The 26,799-nt window shown below is 36.0% G+C and overlaps 2 protein-coding genes across 4 annotated transcripts in view; one reads left to right on the top strand and one right to left on the bottom strand.

The window, feature by feature from the left end:
* The window catches only part of fam3a (FAM3 metabolism regulating signaling molecule A), a 77,639-nt gene that overhangs the window by 41,471 nt on the left and 9,369 nt on the right, over window positions 1-26,799 (top strand). The window lies entirely within an intron of this gene.
* On the bottom strand, window positions 14,239-26,660 carry idh3g (isocitrate dehydrogenase (NAD(+)) 3 non-catalytic subunit gamma). The gene is made up of 14 exons (XM_067372115.1): window positions 26,557-26,660; window positions 26,106-26,150; window positions 25,800-25,811; window positions 25,565-25,662; window positions 25,364-25,479; window positions 25,193-25,253; window positions 24,841-24,973; window positions 21,610-21,743; window positions 21,411-21,513; window positions 21,169-21,315; window positions 19,374-19,468; window positions 19,104-19,164; window positions 15,998-16,129; window positions 14,239-15,755 (listed from the first exon to the last, which is right to left on the bottom strand). The coding sequence occupies exons 1-13, from the start codon at window positions 26,638-26,640 to the stop codon at window positions 16,028-16,030; spliced, it is 1,191 nt and encodes a 396-aa protein (XP_067228216.1). The 5' UTR covers window positions 26,641-26,660; the 3' UTR covers window positions 14,239-15,755; window positions 15,998-16,027.

The raw sequence follows: 26,799 nt of genomic DNA, 5'->3' as shown, positions 1-26,799 counted from the left end.
TTGTGCTGTTATATCAAATGGAAAAGCATGGAGAATTGATAGAGTTGAGAGAATGCTCAAAGGACACAGAGAAAATAAAGGCATTGTAAATCAGCAGGACATAATAGAATAAGTGTTTTTTAAGTAACTCCTATTTCCTAATTACACTGGGGCTACATTTTGGTGCCCTGAACAGGAGTTGTTTAAAAGTACTAAAGCTCAGACCTCGAAATTATTTCCCTTGACAGTCACTGCCTGCCAATATTATGAGTCACTAGCTTGACCAAAATATAACCTTTGAGTAAAAAAAACATGAGTGAAAAGTTCATTAACCCTTTGAAATTATCTGGGTGTCAACTGATATATGATATGTGTTTTCATCTGCATTATAATAATAAATAAATCATTCTCATTTTAACAAAAAACAAAAAAACAAAAACAGCATACATCAGTTTAAACAATGAGAACCTGACAAGACCTGGTTGGTCTTGTCATGTATAAATTCTGTTCCTCATAATTCTGAAGGATCCCAGAAGAAGATTTGCTTAAACTTCCACTAATCAGAATCAGTTGGCATCCTGCAATTATCTGTGCAAGAGTAGGACAAAGAATCCTGAACCCCAGAGGGGCAGATATAAATCAGCAGACATTTCTTTCCTGCATAACATCTTTGTTCATGAATTTCCATAGATCTGCAGCTGTGAATCTGCATAGATAAACAATTACACATCAATATCCAATAGGGCTGCCTCAAGACCTGGACAGCTTACAATTATGAAGGGATCAATGAATTCAAAGTTGTATCAGGAAATTCTAAAGCAAAATATTTGGCGGACTGTGTGTGATCCAAAATTCCTAAGTAGTGAGGTCATGCAACCTGACCAAGATAAAAAAAACCTTCCACATATTAGAATGGATAGACATCAGACTCATCAGAATTCAAACACACTGTTCAAGTAAGACAATGCAAAAATCTATCTGAAGTTAGATGTAGGAATGGGTCAAACTAAGTTTATTTTGCTATATTGACTGGCTAACTGTGCATCATCCTGCTTATTACATGACTATTCAACAAATAAATATGCAGACATGAAATATTCAACATCGACTGATTGAGTTAGCAACTTTGTGCCGGCCCACATCTGCCACACGTGGTATGATGATCTGGGCCATGTGGTGTGGAATCATGGCACTTGGGCAGACCGTTCCTGTTTGTCAAATCTGAGTTACAAGCAGGTCATAGCAATGCCACGTCAGCCACACTGTTAAAAATAAATGTAATTTTACAGATAATGGTCTGTCATTATACAATGAAATACTTGTTGTTTTACAGATATTTGCTCTTATTTAAATAATCAGTAATATACCATACAACATAATGAATTGGCAGCGCTCAAAGTCAACACTCTGAGGTTGTGTCCCAAATCACATCCTATACCCTCATTCACAATTCCCTACATTAGTTTACTAATAAAGTCCACTTGAGACATTGAATTACACTGATGAACACCTGCTGCTAACAAGCAGAATCGGTGAAGGGAAGAGAAACACAAAAACTACAGCTGACTTCAGCCACAGCCTTGGATGTAATCAACTGAAGATGAGAGAATAAATGAAAAGTTTCTAGATCTGATTTAACAACTCCACAAACAGCATTCACTTATTACTAACCAGACTGACTTTATTTTTGTCAAACATCTACAAAAGTTCTCATTGAGAATTAACAGAGGTTTAGATGTTGATGTTTTATTGTTTTATTTGATGTTACCATTGTGGGACTCTTGACTTTTCAAGATCAGTTTTTCTTTGTTGGTTGTAACTGTGTGTTTAAGGTATTTGATATAACAAAGAACACAAAGAGAACGTGATCAGATGACATTTGCTCTTTAATTGTTTAAGTAAGGGCGGGTATACAAGTTGCAATTTTTACTGTTTGTACGAGCTCACAGGTGATTTTTTTTCAATTGCATGGAAATCGATGATGCTCATATGGTCACCGCTCGTATCATGTGCGATAAATTAGGAGCTGAGCAGAGTACCTTATGAGCACCTCCCGACCTCATGATCATTTTTAAACATGTCGAAAAAGTTCGGGAGCTATCGGTTTGAATTTGTGACGTGTGCGGTTGAATGAGCCGATTTGTCAATCTATCTGAAGTTGACCAATCAGGAGCACAAGAAGAATGATGAAGATGACAGCGCCATGGTGAATTTGGACCATTGAAAAGGAGGATAAACTCTCTGAACTCGAGTGCAGCAACAGCTAGTGATTTCAATGACTTTCGGTTTTGTTGCTTTGCGAGATCTCAAGAACTTTCAGTTTTGTAGCTTTGCGAGATCTCAATGAAGGTCAGTTTTGTTCCTTTACAAATTTCAAGAGAGGTCAGTTTTGTTCCTTTACGAGATTTCAAGGAAGGTCTTTTCTGTTCCTTTGCATGATCTCAGTGACGGTCTGTTTTGTTCCTTATGAGATCTCAATGAAGGTCAGTTTTGTTCCTTTACGAAATTTCAATGAAGGTCAGTTTTTTTCCTTTGCAAGTTTTGTTTGTTTACGAGATCTAAATGAAGGTTGGATTTCTTCATTTGTGAAAGCTCAATGACGGTAGGTTTTGTTCCTTTCCAAAATCTCAATGACGGTCATTTTTTTTCCTTTCCGAGATCTTGATGACTGTTAGTTTTCCTCCTTTTCCGGATATCAATGAAGGTCGGTTTTATTACTTTGCAAGATCTCAATGAGAGTCAGTTTTTCTTCATTATGAGATCTCAGTGACGGTTGGTTGGTTTTGTTTGTTTACAAGATCTAAATGAAGATTGGATTTGTTCCTTTGTGAGATCTCAATGAAGATTGGTTTTGTTCCTTTGCGGAATCTCAGTGAAGATCGGCTTTGCTTCATTACGAGATCTCAATGACTTTCTGTTTTGTTCCTTTACAGGTTTTCAAAAAAAGTTCTCAGTGACAGTAGGTTTTTTTCCTTTACAAGATCTCAGTGACAGTCAGTTTTGCTTCATGACAGATGTTTTTTTTTCCTTTGTGAGATCTCAAAGACTTCAATGAAGGTTCTCAGTGACGATCGGTTTTGTTCCTTTACAAGATCTCAATGAAGGTTCTCAGTGATGGTAGGTTTTGTTCCTTTGCGAGACCTCAATGAAGATCAGTTTTGTTCCTTTGCATGATCTCAGTGACGGTAGGTTTTGTTCATTTCCAAGATCTCAATGAGAGTCCGTTTTGCTTCATTACAAGATCTCAATGATGGTCGGTTTTGTTCCTTTACGAGATCTCGATGACTGTCAGTTTTGCTTCATTATGAGATTTCAATGACTTTCAGTTTTGTTGCGTTGCGAGATCTCAATGACTTTCGGTTTTGTTCCTTTGCGAGATCTCAATGAAGGTTGGTTTTGTTCCTTTACGAAATTTCATGGAAGGTCGGTTTTGTTCCTTTACGAGAAATCAATGAAGGTTGATTTTGTTCCTTTGCAAAATCTCAATGACGGTCGGTTTTGTTCCTTTACGAGATATCAATGAAAGTTGGTTTTGTTCCTTTGCAAAATCTCAATGACGGTCATTTTTTTCTTTTCCGAGATCTCGATGACAGTCGGTTTTGTTTGTCTACGAGATCTAAATGAAGGTTGGATTTGTTCCTCAATGAAGGTTGGTATGGTTCCTTCACAACATTTAATTGAAGATCAGTTTTTTTCCTTTACAAAGACTCGATGACTGTCAGATTCACCTTTTTGCGAGATTTCAATAACAGTCGGTTTTGTTCCTTTACAAGATTTCAACTAAGGTTCTCAGTGGCGGTAGATTTTGTTCCTTTACAAGATCTCAGTGACAGTCAGTTTTGCTTCATTACAAGATTTCAATGAAGGTCGGTTTTGTTCGTTTACGAGATTTCAAAAAAGGTTTTTTTTTTTTTCTTTTCGAGATTCTCTTTAAGATCTCAATGAATGTCAGTTTCGGTCTTTTACAATATTTCAATGAAGGTCAGTTTCGTTCCTTTGCGAGATATCAGTGAAGGTTGGTTTTGCTTCATTATGATTTTCAGTTTTGTTCCTTTACAAGATCTCAGCGAAGGTCGGTTTTGCTCCATTACGAGATCTCAATGACTTTCGGTTTTATTCTTTTACAAGATTTCAATTAAGGTTCTCAGTGACGGTAGGTTTTGTTCCTTTGCGAGATCTCAGTGAAAGTCAGTTTTGCTTCACTACGAGATCTCAATGACGGTCGGTTTTATTCCTTTACGAGATGCCAGTGAAGGTTCTCAGTGACAGTAGGTTTTGTTCCTTTACAAGATCTCAGTGATAGTCATTTTTGCTTCATTATGAGATTTCAATGATGGTCAGCTTTGTTCTTTTATTAGATGTCTTTTTTTTCCTTTATGAGATCTCAATGAAGGTCGGTTTTGGTCTTTTACAAAATTTTTATGATAGTTGGTTTTGTTCCTTTGCGAGATATCACTGAAGGTTTGGTTTTGTTCCTTTACAAGATCTAAATGAAGGTTGGATTTGTTCCTTTACAAGATTTCAGTGAAGGTTCTCAGTGACGGTAGGTTTTGTTCCTTCTCCAAGATCTCAGTGATAGTCAGTTTTGCTTCATTATGAGATTTCAATGAAGGTTGGATTTGTTCATTTACAAGACTTCAAAAAAGGTCTTTTTTTTTCTTTTTCTTTATGAGATTCTCTTTAAGATCTCAATGAAGGTTGGTTTTGGTCTTTTACAAGATTTCAATGAAGGACGGTTTTGTTCCTTTGCGACATATCAGTGAAGGTCGGTTTTGTTCCTTTACAAGATCTCAGTGATGGTAGTTGTTGTTCTTTTCCACGATCTCAGTGATGGTAGGTGTTGTTCTTTTCCACAATCTCAATGACAGTCAGTTTTGCTTCATTACAAGACGTCAATGACAGTCAGTTTCATTCCTTTAAAAGATTTCAACAAAGGTTCTCAGTGATGGTTAGTTTTGTTCCTTTACAAGATCTCAGTGACAGTCAGATTTGCTTCATTACAAGATTTCAAAGACAGTCGGTTTTGTTTCTTTACGACATCTCGATGAAGGTTGGTTTTGTTCCTTTGTGAGATCTCAGTGAAGTTCGGTTTCGCTTCATTACGAAATCTTAATGACTTTCGGTTTTATTTCCTTTACAAGATTTCAGTGAAGGTTCTCAGTGACGGTAAGTTTTGTTCTTTTACAAGATCTCAATCAAGGTTGTTTTTTTTTTTCCTTTGCAAGACCTCATTGTAGATCAGTTTTGTTTGTTTATGAGATTTAAAAAAAAATTGTTTGCTTTTTTTTCTTTACGAGATTCTCTTTAAGATCTCAATGTAGGTCGGTTTTGGTCTTTTACAAGATTTCAACGAAGTTCTTTTTTTTTTCCTTTGCAAAATCTCAATGACGATCATTTTTTTTTCCTTTCCGAGATCTCGATGACTGTTAGTTTTGTTCCTTTGCCAGATTTCAATGAAGGTCAGTTTTGTTCCTTTGCGAGATTTCAATAAAGGTCAGCTTTTTCCTTTGCAAGATCTCATTGACTGTCGGTTTTGTTTGTTTACGAGATCTAAATGAAGGTCGCATTTTTTCCTTTGCGAGATCTCAATGACAGTCAGTTTTGCTTCATTGTGAGATCTCAATGATGGTCAGTTTTGTTGCTTTACGAGAACTTGATGACTGTCAGATTTGCTTCATTAAGAGATTTCAGTGAGGGACGCTTTTATTCCTTTGCGAGATCTCAATAAAGGTCAGTTTTTTTCCTTTGCGAGATCTCATTGACAGTTGGTTTTGTTCGTTTACGAGATCTAAATAAAGGTTAGATTTGTTCCTTCGTGAGATCTCAGTGATGGTAGGTGTTGTTCTTTTCCACAATCTCAGTGACAGTCAGTTTTGCTTCATTACAAGACTTCAATGACAGTCAGTTTCATTCCTTTAAAAAATTTCAACAAAGGTTCTCAGTGATGGTAAGTTTTGTTCCTTTACAAGATCTCAGTGACAGTCAGATTTGCTTCATTACAAGATTTCAAAGACAGTCGGTTTTGTTTCTTTACAAGATCTCGATGAAGGTTGGTTTTGTTCCTTTGTGAGATCTCAGTGACGGTAGGTTTTGTTCCTTTCCAAAATCTCAATGACGGTCATTTTTTTTCCTTTCCGAGATCTTGATGACTGTTAGTTTTCCTCCTTTTCCGGATATCAATGAAGGTCGGTTTTATTCCTTTGCAAGATCTCAATAAGAGTCAGTTTTTCTTCATTATGAGATCTCAATGACGGTTGGTTTTGTTTGTTTACAAGATCTAAATGAAGATTGGATTTGTTCCTTTGTGAGATCTCAATGAAGATTGGTTTTGTTCCTTTGCGGAATCTGTGAAGATCGGCTTTGCTTCATTACGAGATCTCAATGACTTTCTGTTTTGTTCCTTTACATGTTTTCAAAAAAGGTTCTCAGTGACAGTAGGTTTTTCCTTTACAAGATCTCAATGAAGGTTCTCAGTGATGGTAGGTTTTGTTCCTTTACAAGATCTCAATGAAGGTTCTCAGTGATGGTAGGTTTTGTTCCTTTGCGAGACCTCAATGAAGATCAGTTTTGTTTCTTTGCATGATCTCAGTGACGGTAGGTTTTGTTCATTTCCAAGATCTCAATGAGAGTCCGTTTTGCTTCATTACGAGATCTCAATGACGGTCGGTTTTGTTCTTTTACGAGATATCAATGAAAGTTGGTTTTGTTCCTTTATAAAATCTCAATGACGGTCATTTTTTTCCTTTCCGAGATCTCGATGACGGTCGGTTTTGTTTGTTTACGAGATCTAAATGAAGGTTGGATTTGTTCCTCAATGAAGGTTGGTATGGTTCCTTCACAACATTTAATTGAAGATCAGTTTTTTTCCTTTACAAAGACTCGATGACTGTCAGATTCACCTTATTGCGAGATTTCAATGACTTTCGGTTTTGTTCCTTTACAAGATTTCAACGAAGGTTCTCAGTGGCAGTAGATTTTGTTCCTTTACAAGATCTCAGTGACAGTCAGTTTTGCTTCATTACAAGATTTCAATGACGGTCGGTTTTGTTCGTTTACGAGATTTCAAAAAAGGTTTTTTTTTTTTCTTTTTGAGATTCTCTTTAAGATCTCAATGAATGTCAGTTTTGGTCTTTTACAATATTTTAATGAAGGTCAGTTTCGTTCCTTTGTGAGATATCAGTGAAGGTTGGTTTTGCTTCATTATGATTTTCAGTTTTGTTCCTTTACAAGATCTCAGCGAAGGTCGGTTTTGCTCCATTACGAGATCTCAATGACTTTCGGTTTTATTCTTTTACAAGATTTCAATTAAGGTTCTCAGTGACGGTAGGTTTTGTTCCTTTGCGAGATCTCAGTGAAAGTCAGTTTTGCTTCACTACGAGATCTCAATGATGGTCGGTTTTATTCCTTTACGAGATGCCAGTGAAGGTTCTCAGTGACAGTAGGTTTTGTTCCTTTACAAGATCTCAGTGATAGTCATTTTTGCTTCATTATGAGATTTCAATGATGGTCAGCTTTGTTCTTTTATGAGATGTCTTTTTTTTCCTTTATGAGATCTCAATGAAGGTCGGTTTTGGTCTTTTACAAAATTTTTATGATAGTTGGTTTTGTTCCTTTGCGAGATATCACTGAAGGTTTGGTTTTGTTCCTTTACAAGATTTCAACAAAGTTCTTTTTTTTTTTCCTTTACGAGATCTCAATGAAGGTTGGTTTTGTTCCTTTACAAGATCTAAATGAAGGTTGTATTTGTTCCTTTACAAGATTTCAGTGATAGTCAGTTTTGCTTCATTATGAGATTTCAATGAAGGTTGGATTTGTTCATTTACAAGACTTCAAAAAAGGTTTTTTCTTTTTTTTTTTTTTCTTTACGAGATCTCAATGAAGGTTGGTTTTGGTCTTTTACAAGATTTCAGTGAAGGTCGGTTTTGTTCCTTTACAAAATTTCAACAAAGTTATTTTTTATTTCCTTTACAAGATCTCAGTGAAGGTTGGTTTTGTTCCTTTGCAAGATCTCAGTGATGGTAGGTGTTCTTTTCCACGATCTCAATGACAGTCAGTTTTGCTTCATTACAAGACGTCAATGACAGTTAGTTTCATTCTTTTAAAAGATTTCAACAAAGGTTCTCAGTGATGGTTAGTTTTGTTCCTTTACAAAGATCTCAGTGACAGTCAGATTTACTTCATTACAAGATTTCAAAGACAGTCGGTTTTGTTTCTTTACGAGATCTCGATGAAGGTTGGTTTTGTTCCTTTGTGAGATCTCAGTGAAGTTCGGTTTCGCTTCATTACGAAATCTCAATGACTTTCGGTTTTATTTCCTTTACAAGATTTCAGTGAAGGTTCTCAGTGACGGTAAGTTTTGTTCTTTTACAAGATCTCAATCAAGGTTGTTTTTTTTTCCTTTGCAAGACCTCATTGTAGATCAGTTTTGTTTGTTTTTTTCTTTACGAGATTCTCTTTAAGATCTCAATGAAGGTCGGTTTTGGACTTTTACAAGATTTCAACGAAGTTCTTTTTTTTTCCTTTGCAAAATTTCAAAGATGATCATTTTTTTTCCTTCCCAAGATCTCGATGACTGTTAGTTTTGTTCCTTTGCCAGATTTCAATGAAGGTCAGTTTTGTTCCTTTGCGAGATTTCAATAAAGGTCAGCTTTTTCCTTTGTGAGATCTCATTGACGGTCGGTTTTGTTCGTTTACGAGATCTAAATGAAGGTCGCATTTTTTCCTTTGCGAGATCTCAATGACAGTCAGTTTTGCTTCATTGTGAGATCTCAATGATGGTCAGTTTTGTTGCTTTACGAGAACTTGATGACTGTCAGATTTGCTTCATTAAGAGATTTCAGTGAGGGACGCTTTTTTTCCTTTGCGAGATCGCATTGACGGTTGGTTTTGTTTGTTTACGAGATCTAAATAAAGGTTAGATTTGTTCCTTCGTGAGATCTGAGCGATGGTAGGTTTTGTTCTTTTCCAAGATCTCAATGACAGTCAGTTTTGATTCATTATGAGATCTCAATGATCGTCAGTTTTGTTGCTTTACAAGATCTCAATGAAGGTCGGTTTTGCTCCTTAACAACATTTCAAAGATTGCTTTTGTTCCTTTACAAGATTTCAGTGAAGGTCAGTTTTGTTTGTTTACGAGATTTCAATGAAGGTCGGTTTTGTTCTTTTGCAAGAGCTCAGTGAAGGTCAGTTTTGCTTAATTATGAGATCTCAATGACTTTCGGTTTTGTTCCTTTACAAGATTTCAACGAAAATTCTCAGTGGCGGTAGGTTTTGTTCCTTTACATGATCTCAGTGACAGTCAGTTTTGCTTCATTACGAGATTTCAATGACAGTCGGTTTTGTTCCTTTAAGTCAGGAACACACCAAGCCGACAGTCAGCCGTCGGGCAGTTTTTGTTCGTCGGCTGACTAAGTTTTCTCAGTGTTTTCCGCACCGTCGGCTGAAGTTGGTCCTTGTCGGCTTTTTTTCAGCCAATTCGACATGTTGAATGAGCGTCACAGATCGTCGGCCCATCAGGCCATCTGATCATTCTAATTGGCTGTTCAGCTACTTCCACCTGCTGCTACGGAAAGGCATTTCATCTTGCACAGGCGCAGAACAGACGTGCTACTTGGCTGTCGGGCGTTGGTTTGGTGTATCAGGGCAACTTTAGACACAGACACTGCCAACGTGAGCCAACCTCGCAGTCTGCTTTCGTCGCCACTAGTTTGTCGGCATCGGCTTGGTGTGTTCCTACCTTTACAAGATCTCAAGGAAGGGCGGTTTTGTTCCTTTGCGAGAACTCAATGAAGAACGTTATTGTTCCTTTACAACATTTCAGTGAAGGTCGGTTTTGTTATTACCACACTGGCAGATAATTTACTTAAGTAAAATGCACTTAATTTAGATTCCCCCTAGGAAACAAGACTTGTAAACAAGAAAATATCTTATATAGAAAATGCATCTTGATTTAAGAATTTTTAGATATTTGTACTTGAAATAAGATTTTAAAAAAACTTCTCTTGTGCTTTAAAAAGGGGGAGGAGACCCAAAGATACTCTGGGTTTACAGAGGAAAACCTGCACGCGAGCAGGTTAGGTTCACAGAGTAAGTTACCATAGTTACCTCTTTTTCAGAAACAGGCTTGACTTACCCTGCTTTCTCAGGTTTTACATACCTCCCATTCTGAAATGGAGTTTTTGTTGCATTTACACTATTCTGACCAGCAGAGGTCACCGCCACGTGTGGTGTTTCAAATGCTTCGAAACAGTGAATCATTTTGCAAAGCAATTAGTTAAACTGTTTCGAAGCTTTGAAAAGCTTTGTTTCTCCCATCACAAGTGTAATGTATTAAAAAAACTTTTTTTCCAACATGTGGAAGTGTTATCAACAATTTACCCTTTTCTAGGAGTTGGATTGACAGGCGATCTGATCAGTCATAATGCTCAGTCTGCCATTTTGTCCAACAAATTAATCAAACTGTAGAGGTAGTAGATTGATGTTGGTGGACTTGTAACTGAGACCAGGTAGTGAGAAATGTGCAGGTAAACTTGCACTAGAGACTGTGGTCTTTGGCGTTCTTGTTAGTGGGCCCGCCTCTCATGCCAGCAACCTGGGTAGGGTTTGAAACCTGCTTGGAATGGTTCAGACTGCACAGGTTACAGACAGGGTGTGTATTGAAATATTTTGTAACAATATATAATATTTCCAAAAATAGAAACATTTTATAACATTATACACTACTGTTTAAAAGTTTGGGGTTCAGTCTTTTTTTTTTTTTTTTGAAAGCAAAATTTATCATTTTATTCAGTAAGGATGTGTTAACCCTCAGACACTGTTTGGGGTTATTTTGACCCCAAATGACGTTTGCTGAAATAAAAAAAAAAATAAAAAAAATTAGTAGATTAAATTTGTAGAATTATATGAAAAACAGATGTTTGAAATAAATGATAAACCGTAAAGACTCCAACTTTTCTCTTTGTAATAAACAGAGTAAAATTACATTTAAAAAAAAAAAAAAAAAAAAAAAAAACACAAGTGTACACCCCAAACGAACAGCGTATAAGAGTTAAACTGATAACAAGTGATAGTAAAGACTTATATTGTTTCAGCTATTTCAGCTCGTCCTTTTTGAAGTTTGATTGGCCCGACTAGACATTGGTGGGAGGAGCTAGTGTAAATAGCGCATACATGCGTATTTGGGCAGCGCATATTAAAATAGAAAAACGTTATTTTAAACATTTCACAATATTACTGTTTTTCTGTATTTTTGATCAAATAAATGCAGGCTTGATGAGCATATGAGACGTCTTTCAAAAGCATTAAAAATAGTAATGAAAAAAAATTGAGTGCTTCCAGTTGTAAGAACTAAATAAAGTACTATACAAATTGAGACGTGAAACTAACTAACTACCTGGTATGTGAGGAAATGTAGGGATTATTTTTGCCCCAGGGTTACACCCCTTATTTTCTGGGGTTTATTTTAACCCTTTATTCAGTACATCTTATTGCGACTGTACTGGGGCGTTAGGACCCACTCGGACCGCAGGCTGATCAGACCCGCTGGCCCATCTAACACCTCTTCCCGCAGCTACCCAGACCTGGAGGTCTCCCATCCAGATATAGACCGGGCTCAACCCTACTTAGCTTCAGTGAGTGTGCAGGTGAAGCTTCAGGTTGACCGCTGCAGGGCTCAAGGCAGCATCTGTCCATAGACCTTCTTGCGTAGCAAAAATATATTGGAATATACTGCAAAATACTATGTGATACACATATAAACAGTCATATAAACAGTATTTACAATAAAATAACAGCACAATTTACTTGCCTCAAACAACTCAGTATGCATTAGTATTATTATTATTAGAGGCCTAATTATTGTTTTTTTGTTGATCCATTTAATCTATTGCAAAACTTTAATATGTGAATTATATTATTGAAATAAACACATTTAGCGTCGTCATGCTTTTGTTTGTGCTTAATGGATAAAACAACGGAATTGCGCACTCAAGTTTATGGGTGCCGTACATTTTACCTGCCACAAGATGGCGCTGTTTTCGACACTCTTGATGCTTTGAAACCATAAACCTTTCCCGAAACATTTAGAGAAAAGCTTCTAAGATTTAATGGGCTTCATTTTTCCATCCCTATATTTTTAGGCCTTTTTGCAAATGTTTCAGTCGAATTTAGCTGTTTTAGAGAGCGTTTACTCATTTTGAGTCTGTTTTTAAATTGACGCGTACGATCACACCGGTGTGATTAGAACGTTCAGATGAGTACTAACAAAACAATATATTTAGAGATTGTAAAATTCACAATGATGTCTATAGAAGCGGAAATAACAACCCTTTCCATTATAACTTGACAACACGTTTAATTCATATCAGATACACATTGTGAAAGTAACTTAAAAGCTTAGTCTATTCTTCCCCACTTCACCGGCACACTTTCATGTATTTCGGGAGAAGTGGATAAATTCACGGGCTGTAAATCCAACAGATCCGATTCTCTTTGCGGTGCAAACTAACATGGCGCCGCCCATCGCTCATATGGCTCAAACACGATCGTTATAAAGGTGTTTAAACAGCAAAACACATCCACTTGCACATATTTGGCAATCGGAATATTAGATATTTCATGCTATTGTCAACAAGTTTGTGAATATTTTGAATAAAAAAGGAAAAATTACATGAAAGCAGATCATCATTCATACAGTCACGTAACAAGCAATGACGCGTAACCATGGAAACCATAAAGTGATACGTTCTAAATAACGGTCGCCTTAAAAAAAAAAACTCACGCTGGGGGGGTCAGCCAGAATAATTTTGTAACTTACGTGCGAAAGGGTTAACTATCTGTAACATTATTTTTCATGTGTGGAAAAAACGACGAAACTAAACTAGCCTATCAGGTTTCTTTTCACCCATATCCCCCACGCCCACCCATGGACGCACACACGTTTGACTTTACAACACACAAACGCACACCTTTATTTATTTTCATTCCCTCTTGCTCTCTTAATATGTCATGAGAGTATGCAGAGAGATTTTAAGAATTAATAAAAAAATTATGTAAAAAAAAAAGAAAATAATAACGGCATTAATTTGGACGCTCTCAAGGTACATTGCAAGCGTGAATTCCTAAGTGGTCAAATGGTACAGCTTTTGTTAACAGTACCAAAGGTTTCATGTTCGAATCCGCCCTCGGAATTTTTTTTTTTTTTTTAAAAATCAAAGATGTCCATCAATGGTTGTATATCAAGAGCAGGGTCATATTTGTGTGCATTTGTTTTGTGATTTTACTGGAAAAACAGAACCTCCGCAATGGTGTTCAGTTGCAACAAGCAATCGATGGACGTGCCCGTCTGTGCTGTTAATTCTCAATAAGAACTTATGTAGATGAATAACAGGAATAAAGTCAATCTGGTTAGTAATATGTGAAGCTGTAACGCTGTTTGTGGAGTTGTTTAATCCCCCTCTGAAGAGATTTAATGTCTTCTTTTATCTTAAGTTGATTTCATCTAAGGCTGTGGCTGAAGTCAGTTGTTGTCCGCCCAAGTGCCATCATTCCACGCCACATGTGGCCCAGATCATCTTACCACATGTGGCAGATGTGGGCCGGATTTCGGCCGGCACAGAGTTGCTATCTGGAGAACATGAAATGCAGTACACCAATAGATAATTCTCAAGACTTTCTCTCAAAACCTTCTCCAAGGCATCACCTTGGAGATTGTATGCTGGTTTTGATATTCCCAGCTTTTTACAAGCCATCTACTCCTTTTGGCTCGCATTGAATAGGCCTACACTTGATGCACAGGGCTACAGGATATTTAACCACAGTCCTTGACATGTCTATTAGTTCATAAACTTGTATAATCTACTACAAATAACATTACACATATTTTCCCCAGCTGCTGTATTGTTAGCGATTGCACAGGCTGTTGAACAGCAGTGGGAAAGGACTTTTTTTTTTTTTTTTTCAGACGCATGTCATTGAAAATTATATTTCCATTTAAGATTTTTAATAATATTTTCTATAAGGTTCCCCTTGGGCTTCCCACTCAGAAAAACATGTTATTTTTCCACACAGAAAGGTCCAGCTGTAAACAATCAAAAGATTTTCATGTCAGTGACTACCTGTCATCTTGTCAGATTATTTGGAAAAGAACACATGTGGTTTTGTGGCTAAGAATAAATTTGAACTGACTTTATTGGTTACTCACAAAGCTGTTTCCAAAAAGATACATTTATCTATGATTTGTTGCCCTCTAGTGCCCAGACTCATACTTGATACATCAATCCCTTAGTCAGTATGTTGGCCTGCAAGTACCGGTCTGCAGGAAAACAGTATTTTTCTTGGTTCAAAATCATACAGAACATTCGGTGATGGCCCCCAAAAGGTAAAATCCCTCAACTGGAGACTTAATGTTTTCTTGTCTATATTGTTCACTTGGACAGTGTTACTTTAATGGGACTGTAAGTGTACTGCCAAACTCTCTGGCCCCTGAAAGCCCCAACAGAACACATCTTGAATACATCCCTTATCTAACACACCTGATTCAACTCTTTAGCTCGGATAGGACGCCAAGATATGAATATGGTATGTCAGATGTGAGAAACTAAAATGTGCAAATATGCATATGACTGATAGCTAAGGGACATCCAATTTCTCAATGGATATCCTATTTTAAGTCGTCTGTGATCATACCGGCTCAAGTTGCCACTATAAGAAACAAGACATTTTAAAGAGGACAATCATTTTATTCATTATGTCATTGGATTACCTTTAAGCCATTAATGATTTACGAGACAGTCCAGTTTTTTGAACCCTTTACAGCAGTGTTTCTTAACCGAGGGGGACCGAGACCCTCTAGGGGGCCTCAAGATGAGTTAAAATGATTTCAATTTGAAAAGTGTGATTTCTAGATTTGGAAAAGTCATGCAAATAAATTATTATCATTATTATTTAATCAAATAATGTTGTGGACAGCAGGCAACCTTGGAGTTAGAAAGACTGCCATCCACTGCTTTATGGTATTACAATTATGCTAATTAAGGACACTGCATGATAACTACATGAACTTGCATGTTTGATGTAAAATGTGCATGTTTAACTCAAAAGACGACAATATGCTAGATGAGAACTTATCAATAATACAATTAAGCACTGCATATCAAAACACAGTAAATTAACATAAAGGTCCAAACTAAATGATGCAACAGTAGACCAACATTAAGAATTAAGCTTAAATAATACTATAGTATAAAGTCTATATATTGTCCATCATCTGATGGACATCCAGAATATGAAGTCCCAACACTATAAGGCAGTCAGAAAAGTAAAATGCAGTAGTTTATACAAGTAAATGGACAGTTAGAGATTTGTTCATCTTATTCAGGGTTAATAAAAGTAAACATAAAAGTAATGAACCCAAAATGAATACACTGTGTGGATAACACGGTAAGAACGGACACAAATTGGAATGCGAATGAGCAGCAGAAACAGCATTGCATTTAAAACAATATAACCTTTTAAATACAATATGATAAATCTAAAAGCTCTGCAGTTCCCGAGGAAAGACCACTATGCCCAAGAAACACCACAAGCACAATGCTGAAGTATGCTGCATTTCAAATGAATCCAAAATCGTTTTCTTGGGACTGAAGTTCACGTGACACCATCTCCACCCCTGATCCCCATAAAGGCTGCTGGATTCAAGAATAAATCTCTTGTCTCAAGTGAAAGCATGTTGTTGAGTCATAAAATGAAGTGCAGATGTCCTTATGAAGCTGATGCATCTGAAAACAAATTGGAAAGGGAAAAGAAATTGGTGCAAGCCAGAACTGTATCAAAAACCACAGACAGATCAAAGAACACATAGGTGGATGTGACATATAGCAAGAGAACTTCTGAGAAAGCCGAGATGAAACATTAAAAGCTCTACCAAAGAGGAAATGTCAATAACTTAGGTTTGTTACTCCTGGCCATGGATTATAGAATGATTGACAAAAAAATATATTGTACAAGAAGTGCTCTGTACCAAAGAGTTTTGGAGTGATGCTGGCGCAGCTCAGATCTCAGTGGTGAGGGGACCGCCGCTCTCGATGAGCCTCATGATAGACTGAACCACTTCTGAGGTAGTGCCCTGCCCCCCAATGTCAACTGTGTGCAACTGCAACAAGAAACATTTCAGAACAAATTACAACATGCTTAGACATGTGACAGAACATCAATTGTGCAACAAGAATGTGAACTCATCCTCTGAAAATTATTTGATTCTGTTTGTTAAAACTGTAAAAATACTGCCTGGAATTAAGAACCTAATGTAGAAATGTGAGCAATGCTCCTAAAAGGACTAGTGTCTGTACAATAAAAAGATATAGCACCAATCAGAAAAGTCTACAAACAGTCTACAAACTGTAAAATAATAATAATAAAAATATATATTAATTTGACCTAAATAGACATTACTATAAGATACTGTATTTTTGGATTTCAATTACAAGCAAATATACTCTACCATTCAAAAGTTTGGGGTCAGTAAGATTTTTTTTATTTATTTTTTTAAATACATTTTTAATTTCTATTCATCAAAAAATTATAAAAAAAAAAATGAATTATTGTTTCCAAAAAAATATTAAGCAGCACAATTGTTTTCAACATTAATAATAATAATAATAATAATAATAATAAATGTTTCTTAAGAAACAAGTCGATATTTTAGAATGATTTCTGAAAAATCATGTGACACTGAAGAGCTGAAAATTCATCACAGGAATAAATTACACTTCAAAATATATTCAAATCAAACAGTTATTTTAATTTTAATATTAATAATATTTTACAATATTACTGTTTTTATTGTATTTTTCTATCAAATTAATGCTGCCTTGGTGAGAATAAGAGACTTAATGAAAAAAAAAAAATCTTACTGACCCCAAAATTTTGAAGTAGTAATGCATACATACAGTCAAATAAAAATATTCTCAAACACTTCTTCCATGCACAAATCTAAAGAATGCCAAGAATGTCTTAGTCTACAGTGCTTCCACCAGGTTTGAAATACATGTTTGGTGGTAGTCGGGTGAAAAATTCTCCTATTAGCAACGGTACAAAAATGGTCTACTATATGTGACAAACAACAAATTATGTGTGATTTTTAACAATATTTTTATTTATTGAAATTAATTTTAGTTACATAGGCTACTATTACATTTAATTACATACTATTATTATGCATTGTAAATTATGCAAAATTACAGCATTTAAAGGATTAGTTTACAGAAAATTCTGTCATTAATTACTCACCCTCATGTCGTTCTTCACCTGTAAGACCTTTGTTCATCTTCAGAACATAAATGAAGATATTTTTGATAACATCCAATGGCTCTGCATTGAAAGCAAGTTAATTTATACATTCAATGCCCAGGAAGCTACTAAAGACATATTTAAAACAGTTCATGTGACTACAGTGGTTCAACCTTAATGTTATGAAGCGACGACGAGAATACTTTTTTTGCGGCAAAAAACAAAAACAAAATTACAACTTTATTCAACAATATCTAGCGATGGCTGATTTCAAAACACTGCTTCATGAAGCTTCGAAGCTTTATGAATCTTTTGTTTCGAATCAGTGGTTCGGAATGAACCACTGAAGTCATGCTTTCAGTAAACAAGGCTTCATTATGTTATAAGTGTTTCAAAATTTAAATAATTCATGTGACTTTGGCAGTTTGATACACGCTGATTCGAAACAAAAGGTTTGTAAACTTCAAAGCTTCATGAAGCAGTGTTTTGAAATCGCCCATCACTAGATATTGTTGAATAAAGTCGTTATTTTGTTTTTTTGGCACACAAATTATTCTAGTCGCTTCATAAAATTAAGGTTGAACCACTGTAGTCACATGAACTGTTTTAAATGTAACTTTAATACCTTTCTGGGCATTTTATTTAATAAATTGTAAATTCACTTGCTTTCAATGCAGGCCTCAATGAGCCATCAGATTTTATCAATAATCTTCATTTGTGTTCCAAAGATGAACGAAGGTCTTACGGGTGTGGAACGACATGAGGGTGAGTAATTAATGACAGAATTTTCATTTTAGGGTGAACTAACCCTTTAAATGGTAGAGTTCTCCTTGTTATGTCAGATAGTGTTTCTCTCAGTGAATGGGACACAGATTTTACTGATACTAGCCCGAAATACACCGGGACACTTATTTTGAAATGTCGAGCTGATCCTTCAGATGAGAGAGATAAAATATGTATTCTTACAACCATCTAAAACATATTATAAAAAAGGCCATAAAGTAGACATTGTCATAATTCATCAACTTGATTTCATTAGTAATCGCTTAGCATAAATGTGCGCCATTCATTGATTGAGAATCACTTTGAAGGAGTCTGAAGAGCTGTTGCGTGAGCCTGTAGAATGCGCAACAGCGCCGCCTTGTGGCTTTATAATGTGCAGAGCTCTTTTTTTAAATGAAAAAAGCCTTTTGAAGTTTAATATTCAATAGGCTATATCGTGATTTATGTTTTTCCATCTCCAAAAATAAGATAATATAATAAATAATATAATAAATATAATAATAAAATGATCATTAAGACGTTTGTTTTACCATTTAATGTATTGAAGACGTTTTATGACATTAAATTTAAGAAAATTTACCTAGAGGGATTTTGCTTTATTCACACACATGCTCCTAAATGCATTTTTCAGTTGCACACAGAAGCGCCCACACTGTCAAGCCCTGTCTTTGTGAAATATCCACCCCGTCTCTGCAGCGCACATGGGAATGACAGAGGGAGTAAACTGTTCTCGAGCACACAGAACGAGCAGGTTAAACTAGTTAATCGATCGCGGATGGTTTAAAAGTATAAGTGAATAAAAATAATAACAGCAAAAATGTCTCCAAATATACTTGGGTGGTGGTGGCTGTTAATATACCTGGGTGCCCAAGTAAAGTCTATGTATGGGGAAGCACTGGTCTAACTGGTACCAATATATGCAGGTTTTCACAACTGACAGTATACTTATTCACTAAAGTAAGTTGTGATCTAAAATCTGTCATAAAAGTCATGCTAGACCAAATGTAAAATGTGTACAGGTAGAGTTGATACGTTAGAAAGAATCTACGACTGACCCTGGTCTCGTTCATAGTTGTGAGAATTGCACCTCGGATCATGCTGGCATAGTCATGAATCCTGAAGAAGAAGAGAAGAAGCCACATATCCTAAGCATAGCACTGTAGTTATACTGCTAGAAAATGCTGTGCATATTTAGCTGATTTTTTAGGGAAATTATGCTCTCCATCAAGTTAAATATACAAGAGCTAACAAAGAACCAAAAAATCTGCAAAATTACCATCATAAGCGCTGACACTTGTAAAATAACACATGAGCTCCCCACTTACTTTAGATGATCTAACATGAGGCAGCTGGCAAGCAGCATGGCAGTGGGGTTGGCGATGTTCCTGTTGGCAATGCTCTTTCCTGTATTCCTGGTGGCCTGTTATAACATAGGCCTATTTAATGCCAGACATTCAAATGTCACTCGATATTTGCATTTCAATTTCAGTAGCATAACTCAATTTCAGTAGAGAAATACTATACAAGCATCATTCCTTTAAAATCTATGATTAATGCCTATCCAATACATTGCATGGAGGAAGTGAAAACGTAGTATCTTTCTATTTAAATACACTCAAGTTAAAGGGATAGTTCGCCCAAAAATGAAAATTTGATGTTTATCTGCTTACCCCCAGGGCATCCAAGATGTAGAGGACTTTTTTTCTTCAGTCGAACGCAAAGTATGATTTTTAACTGCAACCGCTGCCGTCTGTCAGTCAAATAATAGCAGTGATTGGGAACTTGAACAATAAGAGTCGAAAAAACTTCCATAGACAAATCCAAATTAAAACCTGCGGCTCGTGACGGCACATTGATGTCCTAAGACACGAAACGATCGGTTTGTGCAAGAACCGAACAGTATTTATATCATTTTTTACCTCTAAAACACCACTATGTCCAACTTCGTTCAGCTTCCGGCTAGTGAGGTCGGATCACGCTCTGACAACGGAAGTGATGTCTCGCGCTCATTGAAGTATATGGACGAGACATCACTTCCGTCATCACAACGCGTTTTTTGACCTCACTAACAGGGAGCTGAACGAAGTTGGACATAGTGGTTTATTAGAGGTAAAAATTATATAAATAATGTTCGGCTTCTCGCACAAACCGATCGTTTCGTGTCTTAAGACATCAATGTGTCGTCACGAGCCGCAGGTTTTAATTTTGATTTGTCTAAGCAAGTTTCATTTACTGTTATAGTTGAAGTTCCCATCGACTGCTATTATGTGACTGACAGACGGCAGCAGTTGCAGTTAAAAATCATAATTTGCGTTCGACTGAAGAAAAAATGTCACCTACATCTTGGATGCACTGGGGGTAAGCAGATAAACATCAAATTTTCATTTTTGGGTGAACTATCCCTTTAACATCAGCATGTAATAAACTCTGGCTTATGAATATTAATCAGCCAAGGTAAAGTAACATTCACTCAGCAGTTGTGACGGATGTGCTGAAAAGTACACTACCGTTCAAATGTTCTCATTTTTTTCTACTTATAGGATTTTTTAAATGTTTTTGGAAGTCTCTTATGCTCACCAATGTGGCATTTATTTGATCAAAACTACAGTAAAACAGAAATATTATGATCTATTATTACAAATTTAAAATAACTGTTTTCTATGTTAATATATTTAAAAATGTAATTTATTCCTGTGATGGCAAAGCTGAATTTTCAGCATCATTACTCAGTGTTTCCTTTAGAAATCATTCTAATATGCTGATTTGCTGCTCAAGAAACATTTCTTATTTTTTTATCAATGTTAAAAACAGTTATTTATTATTTTTGTGGAAATCTGATAATTTTTTGGGGGGATTCTCCAATGAATAAGAATTTTTAAAGAACAGCATTTATCTTACTGACTCTAAACTTTTGAACAGCAGTGTAGGTAGGTGGGTGCTAGCCGTATTAGGTTTTGTTTAGACTGTAAAGCTGTTTACATGGCTGACTACAATTGTTATTCACACTGTGGCCAAAACAACTAAAACTCTAATAATAAAAGGATTATTGTCGTTGGACGACCTTCAAAATTTCTGTAATTTAGGATTGTGCTAATCGCTCAGGTTTTTCTTCATACCAACCGTTTCAAACACGGCATAGTCTCGTCCGTAGTTGGCACCAGGCACCAGACCGGGTCCACCCACCAGCCCGGCACACACATTGCTGACTACATTGCCATAGAGATTAGGCATTACCATGACATCAAACTGTTGGGGCTTGGAAACAAGCTGAAACAAACAACATAACCACAGTAAATATAATAATGGGCTTATTTTGCTTTCTCATAACACATCAAATTTGTCAGCATGATTTGTTTGTTCACCTGCATGGTGGTGTTGTCTACGATCATACTATCAAACTCAATGTCAGGGTATCCAGAGGCCACCTCCTTACAGCACTGCAAAAACAGCCCATCCCCCAGCTTCCTGTTAGAGAAGAACGTGAGAACACATTATTAACACATCCTTTGCTGTGACAACTGTTAATTAATTGTACAGACAACAAGTAGTAGACTAACTAACATGATGTTAGCCTTGTGAACAGCTGTGACTCTGCGGCGACCTTTCTCTCGGGCCAGTTTAAAGGCATAGTCAGCGATGCGGAGGGAGTTGTTCCTTGTGATTATTTTCAGACACTCTACAACTCCTGATACACTCTGAATAGCACAGAAAATGATGATTATTTACTCTAGTAAAAAAAATGGGTAGGAAAAATGGGTAAAATGGGTAGGAAAAAAAGATTTTGCACACCCATTTTTTCCTACCCATAGCAAGTTTTTTGTGTTCAAGGCATCATGCACACATACACACATACAGTATACATATATACTCATTCTATAGTATTTTAAGTTATTTAAGTTATTAAATAATTTGACCATTATTTGTATTTTTTATTTATTTTATTATTCCATGATAAACAAATGTTAGAAAAACATTCATCATTTTTTGTTTATTAATACCAATTCATTATCTCATAACTTATGTTGAGAACATTTTTAAGCTCACTTCAATAGTATAATAAAGTATACTTTTTTGTCAAACAGTGAATAACCGATCATATCCAATAGAGATAATTAGTTGTTGAAGTTTTTCAATTATTTTAGGCATTTTTTGTTATTTTTTAAATTTTATTTTATTATTATTCCATGATAAACAAATATTCAAAATGATGCATGTTTTACAAAAGATTTCTATTTCAAATAAAATAAAAATTGCTGTTTTTAAACTTTTTTATTAAAAGTGCCATCGAATGGAAAATTGAATTCACCTTGGCATAGTTGAATAACAAGAGTTCAGTACATGGAAATGACATACAGTGAGTTTCAAACTCCATTGTTTCCTCCTTCTTATATAAATCTCATTTGTTTAAAAGACCTCAGAAGAACAGGCGAATCTCAACATAACACCGACTGTTACGTAACAGTCGGGATCATTAATATGTACGCCCCCAATATTTGCATATGCCAGCCCATGTTCAAGGCATTAGACAAGGGCAGCCAGTATTAACATCTGGATCTGTGCACAGCTGAATCATCAGACTAGGTAAGCAAGCAAGAACAACAGCGAAAAATGGCAGATGGAGCAATAATAACTGACATGATCCATGATATCATGATATTTTTAGTGATATTTGTAAATTGTCTTTCTAAATGTTTCGTTAGCATGTTGCTAATGTACTGATAAATGTGGTTAAAGTTAACATCGTTTCTTACTGTATTCACGGAGACAAGAGCCGTCGCTATTTTCATTTTCAAACACTTGCAGTCTGTATAATGCATAAACAACTTCATTTTTTATAAATCTCTCCGACAGTGTGTAATGTTAGCTTTAGCCCGTTAGCCACGGAGCACTATCAAACTCATTCAGAATCAAATGTAAACATCCAAATAAATACTATACTCACATGATCTGATGTATGCATGCATTATGCATGACAAACACTTTGTAAAGATCCATTTTGAAGGTTATATTAGCTGGTGAACTTTGTTTATGCCGTTTAAGGCAAGCACAAGCTCCGGGGGTGGGGAGCGTGAGGAATTAAAGGGGCCGCAGCCTGAATCGGTGCACTACAACGTAGCCCAGGAGACAATGGGCCTAAAGATCCAATTCTGGCTGCATCTATAATTCAGATTTTTAATCCCCGTATCCGCTTACATATATTTATATATAATCGATTTTTAATCTCTATTATAAAAATGTACAATTCAGATTTTGATCTCCATATACATTTACATATATATATCTTCCAAGGGGTTTTTTCCCTCCTAGGACTTTTTTCCCAGTGCTAGCACGCTGGATTTTTCTCCTAGGGGTTTTTTTCCACCCCTGGAAGTCAGCCGACATTGGCTTAATGTAGCACCATCTTGTATATGTTACATATTACCACGCTTGTTTGTACAGTTTTAACCACTTCCCTTTTTTTTTTCTGTGCTTCTAATATGTAAAGCTGCTTTGAAACAATTACCAATTGTAAAAGCGCTATATAAATAAACTTGACTTGACTTGACTTGACATAGTTAATGATGCCCCAAAATAGGCAGTTAAAAAAAAATTATTAAAAACAATCTATGGGGTATATTGAGCTGAAACTTCACAGACACATTCAGGGGACACCTTAGACTTATATTACATTTTGTAAAAAAATAAATAAATAAAAAAACCTTCAATGGCACCTTTAATCAAATAATCCTAAAAAAATGTATGATTTAAATGTATGATGTAATATTTTGGGTTTCGCAGAAAATATTAAGCAACCATTTTAAACACTGATAAGAAGATATGTTTCTTGAGAATCAAATCAGCATATAGAAAGACTTTAAAAAGAAATTACATTTTTATTAATATAATTAATTTTGAAATTAATTCACATTTTTGAATATATATAAAGAAGAAAACAGAAATGTAATGTATTGTATTTACTGAATTTCTGATCAAATAAATAAGAGATTTCTTTCAAAAACATTAAAAATCCTATATCGACCCCAAACTTTTGAACAATATGAACAATGTATTTATCTTAGGGCTGCACAATTAATTGCATGATTAGAAAAATAAGATTGAAATCGCGCTTAAACGCGATTCTTAGTGCGATTATGAAATCGCAAAGACTGCGATTATTTGTTTATGCGCAGCTTGTCAATGAAGTATGGCTCCAAATGCTAATCCATCTGAAAGCACTGCGAGTTTGAGTCACTTATAATGTACGTTTGAAAAAGCAACATGCATCAAACATCTTTCCAGAAGCATTTATTAACATCTTGTCCAACATAAGACAACATTTAATAACATGTTTTTACTCCAAGCTCACTTCATAATGACAGTTGAGCATCCTTCTGTGAGATAATGTGGCTTTGAATAAGGCAGTCGTGTGTTTATTAGTCATGTTTAATTAATCAAAGCATTTCAATCTTCTCTTTATTCAGCTACTGCCATAGTATGATTGCCATAGTATGATTGCCATAGTATGATTCCCATAGGAATTTCCTGGAATGACATGTGTTATCTACTTCTGAGGAAGGGCATATTTGGAGTTTCTGCGCAAGAGCGCCCTCTGGCTTTCAGATGGAGAAGCATTTAGTACTGATGACAGAGCCGTACAGCTCTGACAAGCTGCGCATAAAATAATCGTAGCCTTTGCCAAATCGCATGCGGTTTAACTGTGATAAATGGTGCAGCCTGTATGTGAGGAAAGATGTGCTAGAAACAGGTGGAGCTGTGTGAAAGTCTGTTGAGTGGGTGTAGTAAACTCCTGACCTCATGCTCCAGACTGCTGTACTCGCCCTCTGTGTTCTCTCTGATGATGATGATGTCAATATTTTTGTGGCGCGTCTGGACTCCAGGAAGCGACTGGCAATGCATCACATTGGCATACAGATCCAGACTCGTGCTGAGAGAGAGCGAGAGAGACAGCTGTGCTGAGAGTGAACTGAGGTGAACCAGTCTAGACACACAGTGATGGGCAGGAGGCCAAATCTAAGGCACTCTGCCATCAGTCATCAAACTCAAACTGAGGGGCCCCAACAACTTTTTATACAGCATCATAAACATCTGATGAAGCCGTTATAAATAGACTATTTGCGTAATAATTTTTGTCTTTCAGCCTTACCGTAGAAGATTGTTCCTTGACTTGTGGTTAGGGGGCATTGTGTGGTTGGTCTCGATGTTCCCTGAGAAAAAAAGATGAAAATGATTAAATATAAACAGTTTGTTGAATAAAAACTCACTAATAATAGAGGAACAATTATAACATTGTCAGTTAGTAGCTGAATGCACAGACCCTTTAGAGCAACTCCATTGCGGCGAATGGCCATAATGGCATTTTTGATGTCATCCTCACTGGTTGAAGAAGAATTTACATTCACCACCTCAAAGTCCACAGGAACACAGCTAAACCTGTGATTCAATAAGAAAATCTTTGAGTGGCAACACATTATTACCAAACATTAATAATATAATTGAAAGTATTGACATGACAAACCTGAAGAGTTCCCGCACATGGCTGAGCAGCTCTGGTCCGATCCCATCTCCAGGAATCAATGCTACAGTATGTCGGCCTCCATACTTGGCAGGAGGCGGCTGCAAACGAACATAATGATTAATGATTGATTAATCCATTGATTGATGGCTATATTACATGTGCATGTTAATGATGGAAATAACTGAGGTATTTGACGCCATGCTTTCTATGTTTACTTATGTTACTAAATACTTACTATGATTTGTCCCTTCAAGACAGAGGACCACCGGAGGTGAAGAATATAAAAATGTTTTAAAAAAAATGCACAGTTAGTGAGAGAGAATTAGGAAACGTAATTCATTACTTAATAACACATGGTGAGAACATCATTAAGCTCAAGACATGTTTTTGTTCCACTCAATAGTACCATACAGTATAGTTTTCATTCAAACAAAAAATAACAAATAATCATATCCAACTAAAGTCACAAGCACGTGATTAATACGGGTCTAAACCAATGTAGAGAGGCATTAATCGCTGCCATGTGTAGAGAGCAACCCACTGTGTATGTAGGTTTTCCTCTTTGATTGACTGCTGCGCCAAAGACCTACAAAAACAAAACCATTAAGCATTGTTAGAGCACCCCTCATATCATGCCTGTGTTTCAAAGCCTAGTGAGCTGCCGACCTAAACAGCAACATATGATAACTACAATGCATGTAATAAAATTGTATCTACGTTGGCAGTTCACAACGTTTTGAAACTGCCAAATCACTGAAGTCATCCTGAAATCACGTCGCCAATCGCACTGATTAAACGTCCCGATTTAAATTGAAATATAAATGAACAACTATGGAAGTGAACTAAAATACATGTATAATGCGGACTAATATTTAGCAAGCTAACTCTGACCTTGTCTTGATAAAATGTCACGTTAATAAGACGCGTTGATAAACATTTTCGCATTATTATTTGTATTTATAAGGTCATATTGTGTAAATAAAATGCCTTGCCTTTGCTGTATTTCCCAATTGCCTTCCCAAGATAGGTTTTAAAGCTTTAGTAAGAGTGGCCATGGTCATGACAGTAGTATACATGTGTGTGTGTTATTTTCCGGATTAAACACCGGCTGGTGGAGAATGGTTCCGGGCTGCGTTTTTTAATAATAAATCTTTAAACGGATATTAATTACTTTGCCACTGACAAATTTACACTCATACAGATTTGTTATTGTATATTTACGTCGTTCTGCAATA

The sequence above is a fragment of the Chanodichthys erythropterus genome, chromosome 20 (genome assembly GCF_024489055.1).
Source record: "Chanodichthys erythropterus isolate Z2021 chromosome 20, ASM2448905v1, whole genome shotgun sequence".
Lineage (NCBI taxonomy): Eukaryota > Metazoa > Chordata > Actinopteri > Cypriniformes > Xenocyprididae > Chanodichthys > Chanodichthys erythropterus.
The sequence above is the reverse complement of the archived record's forward strand: the minus strand, read 5'-3'. Positions and strand labels throughout refer to the sequence as shown.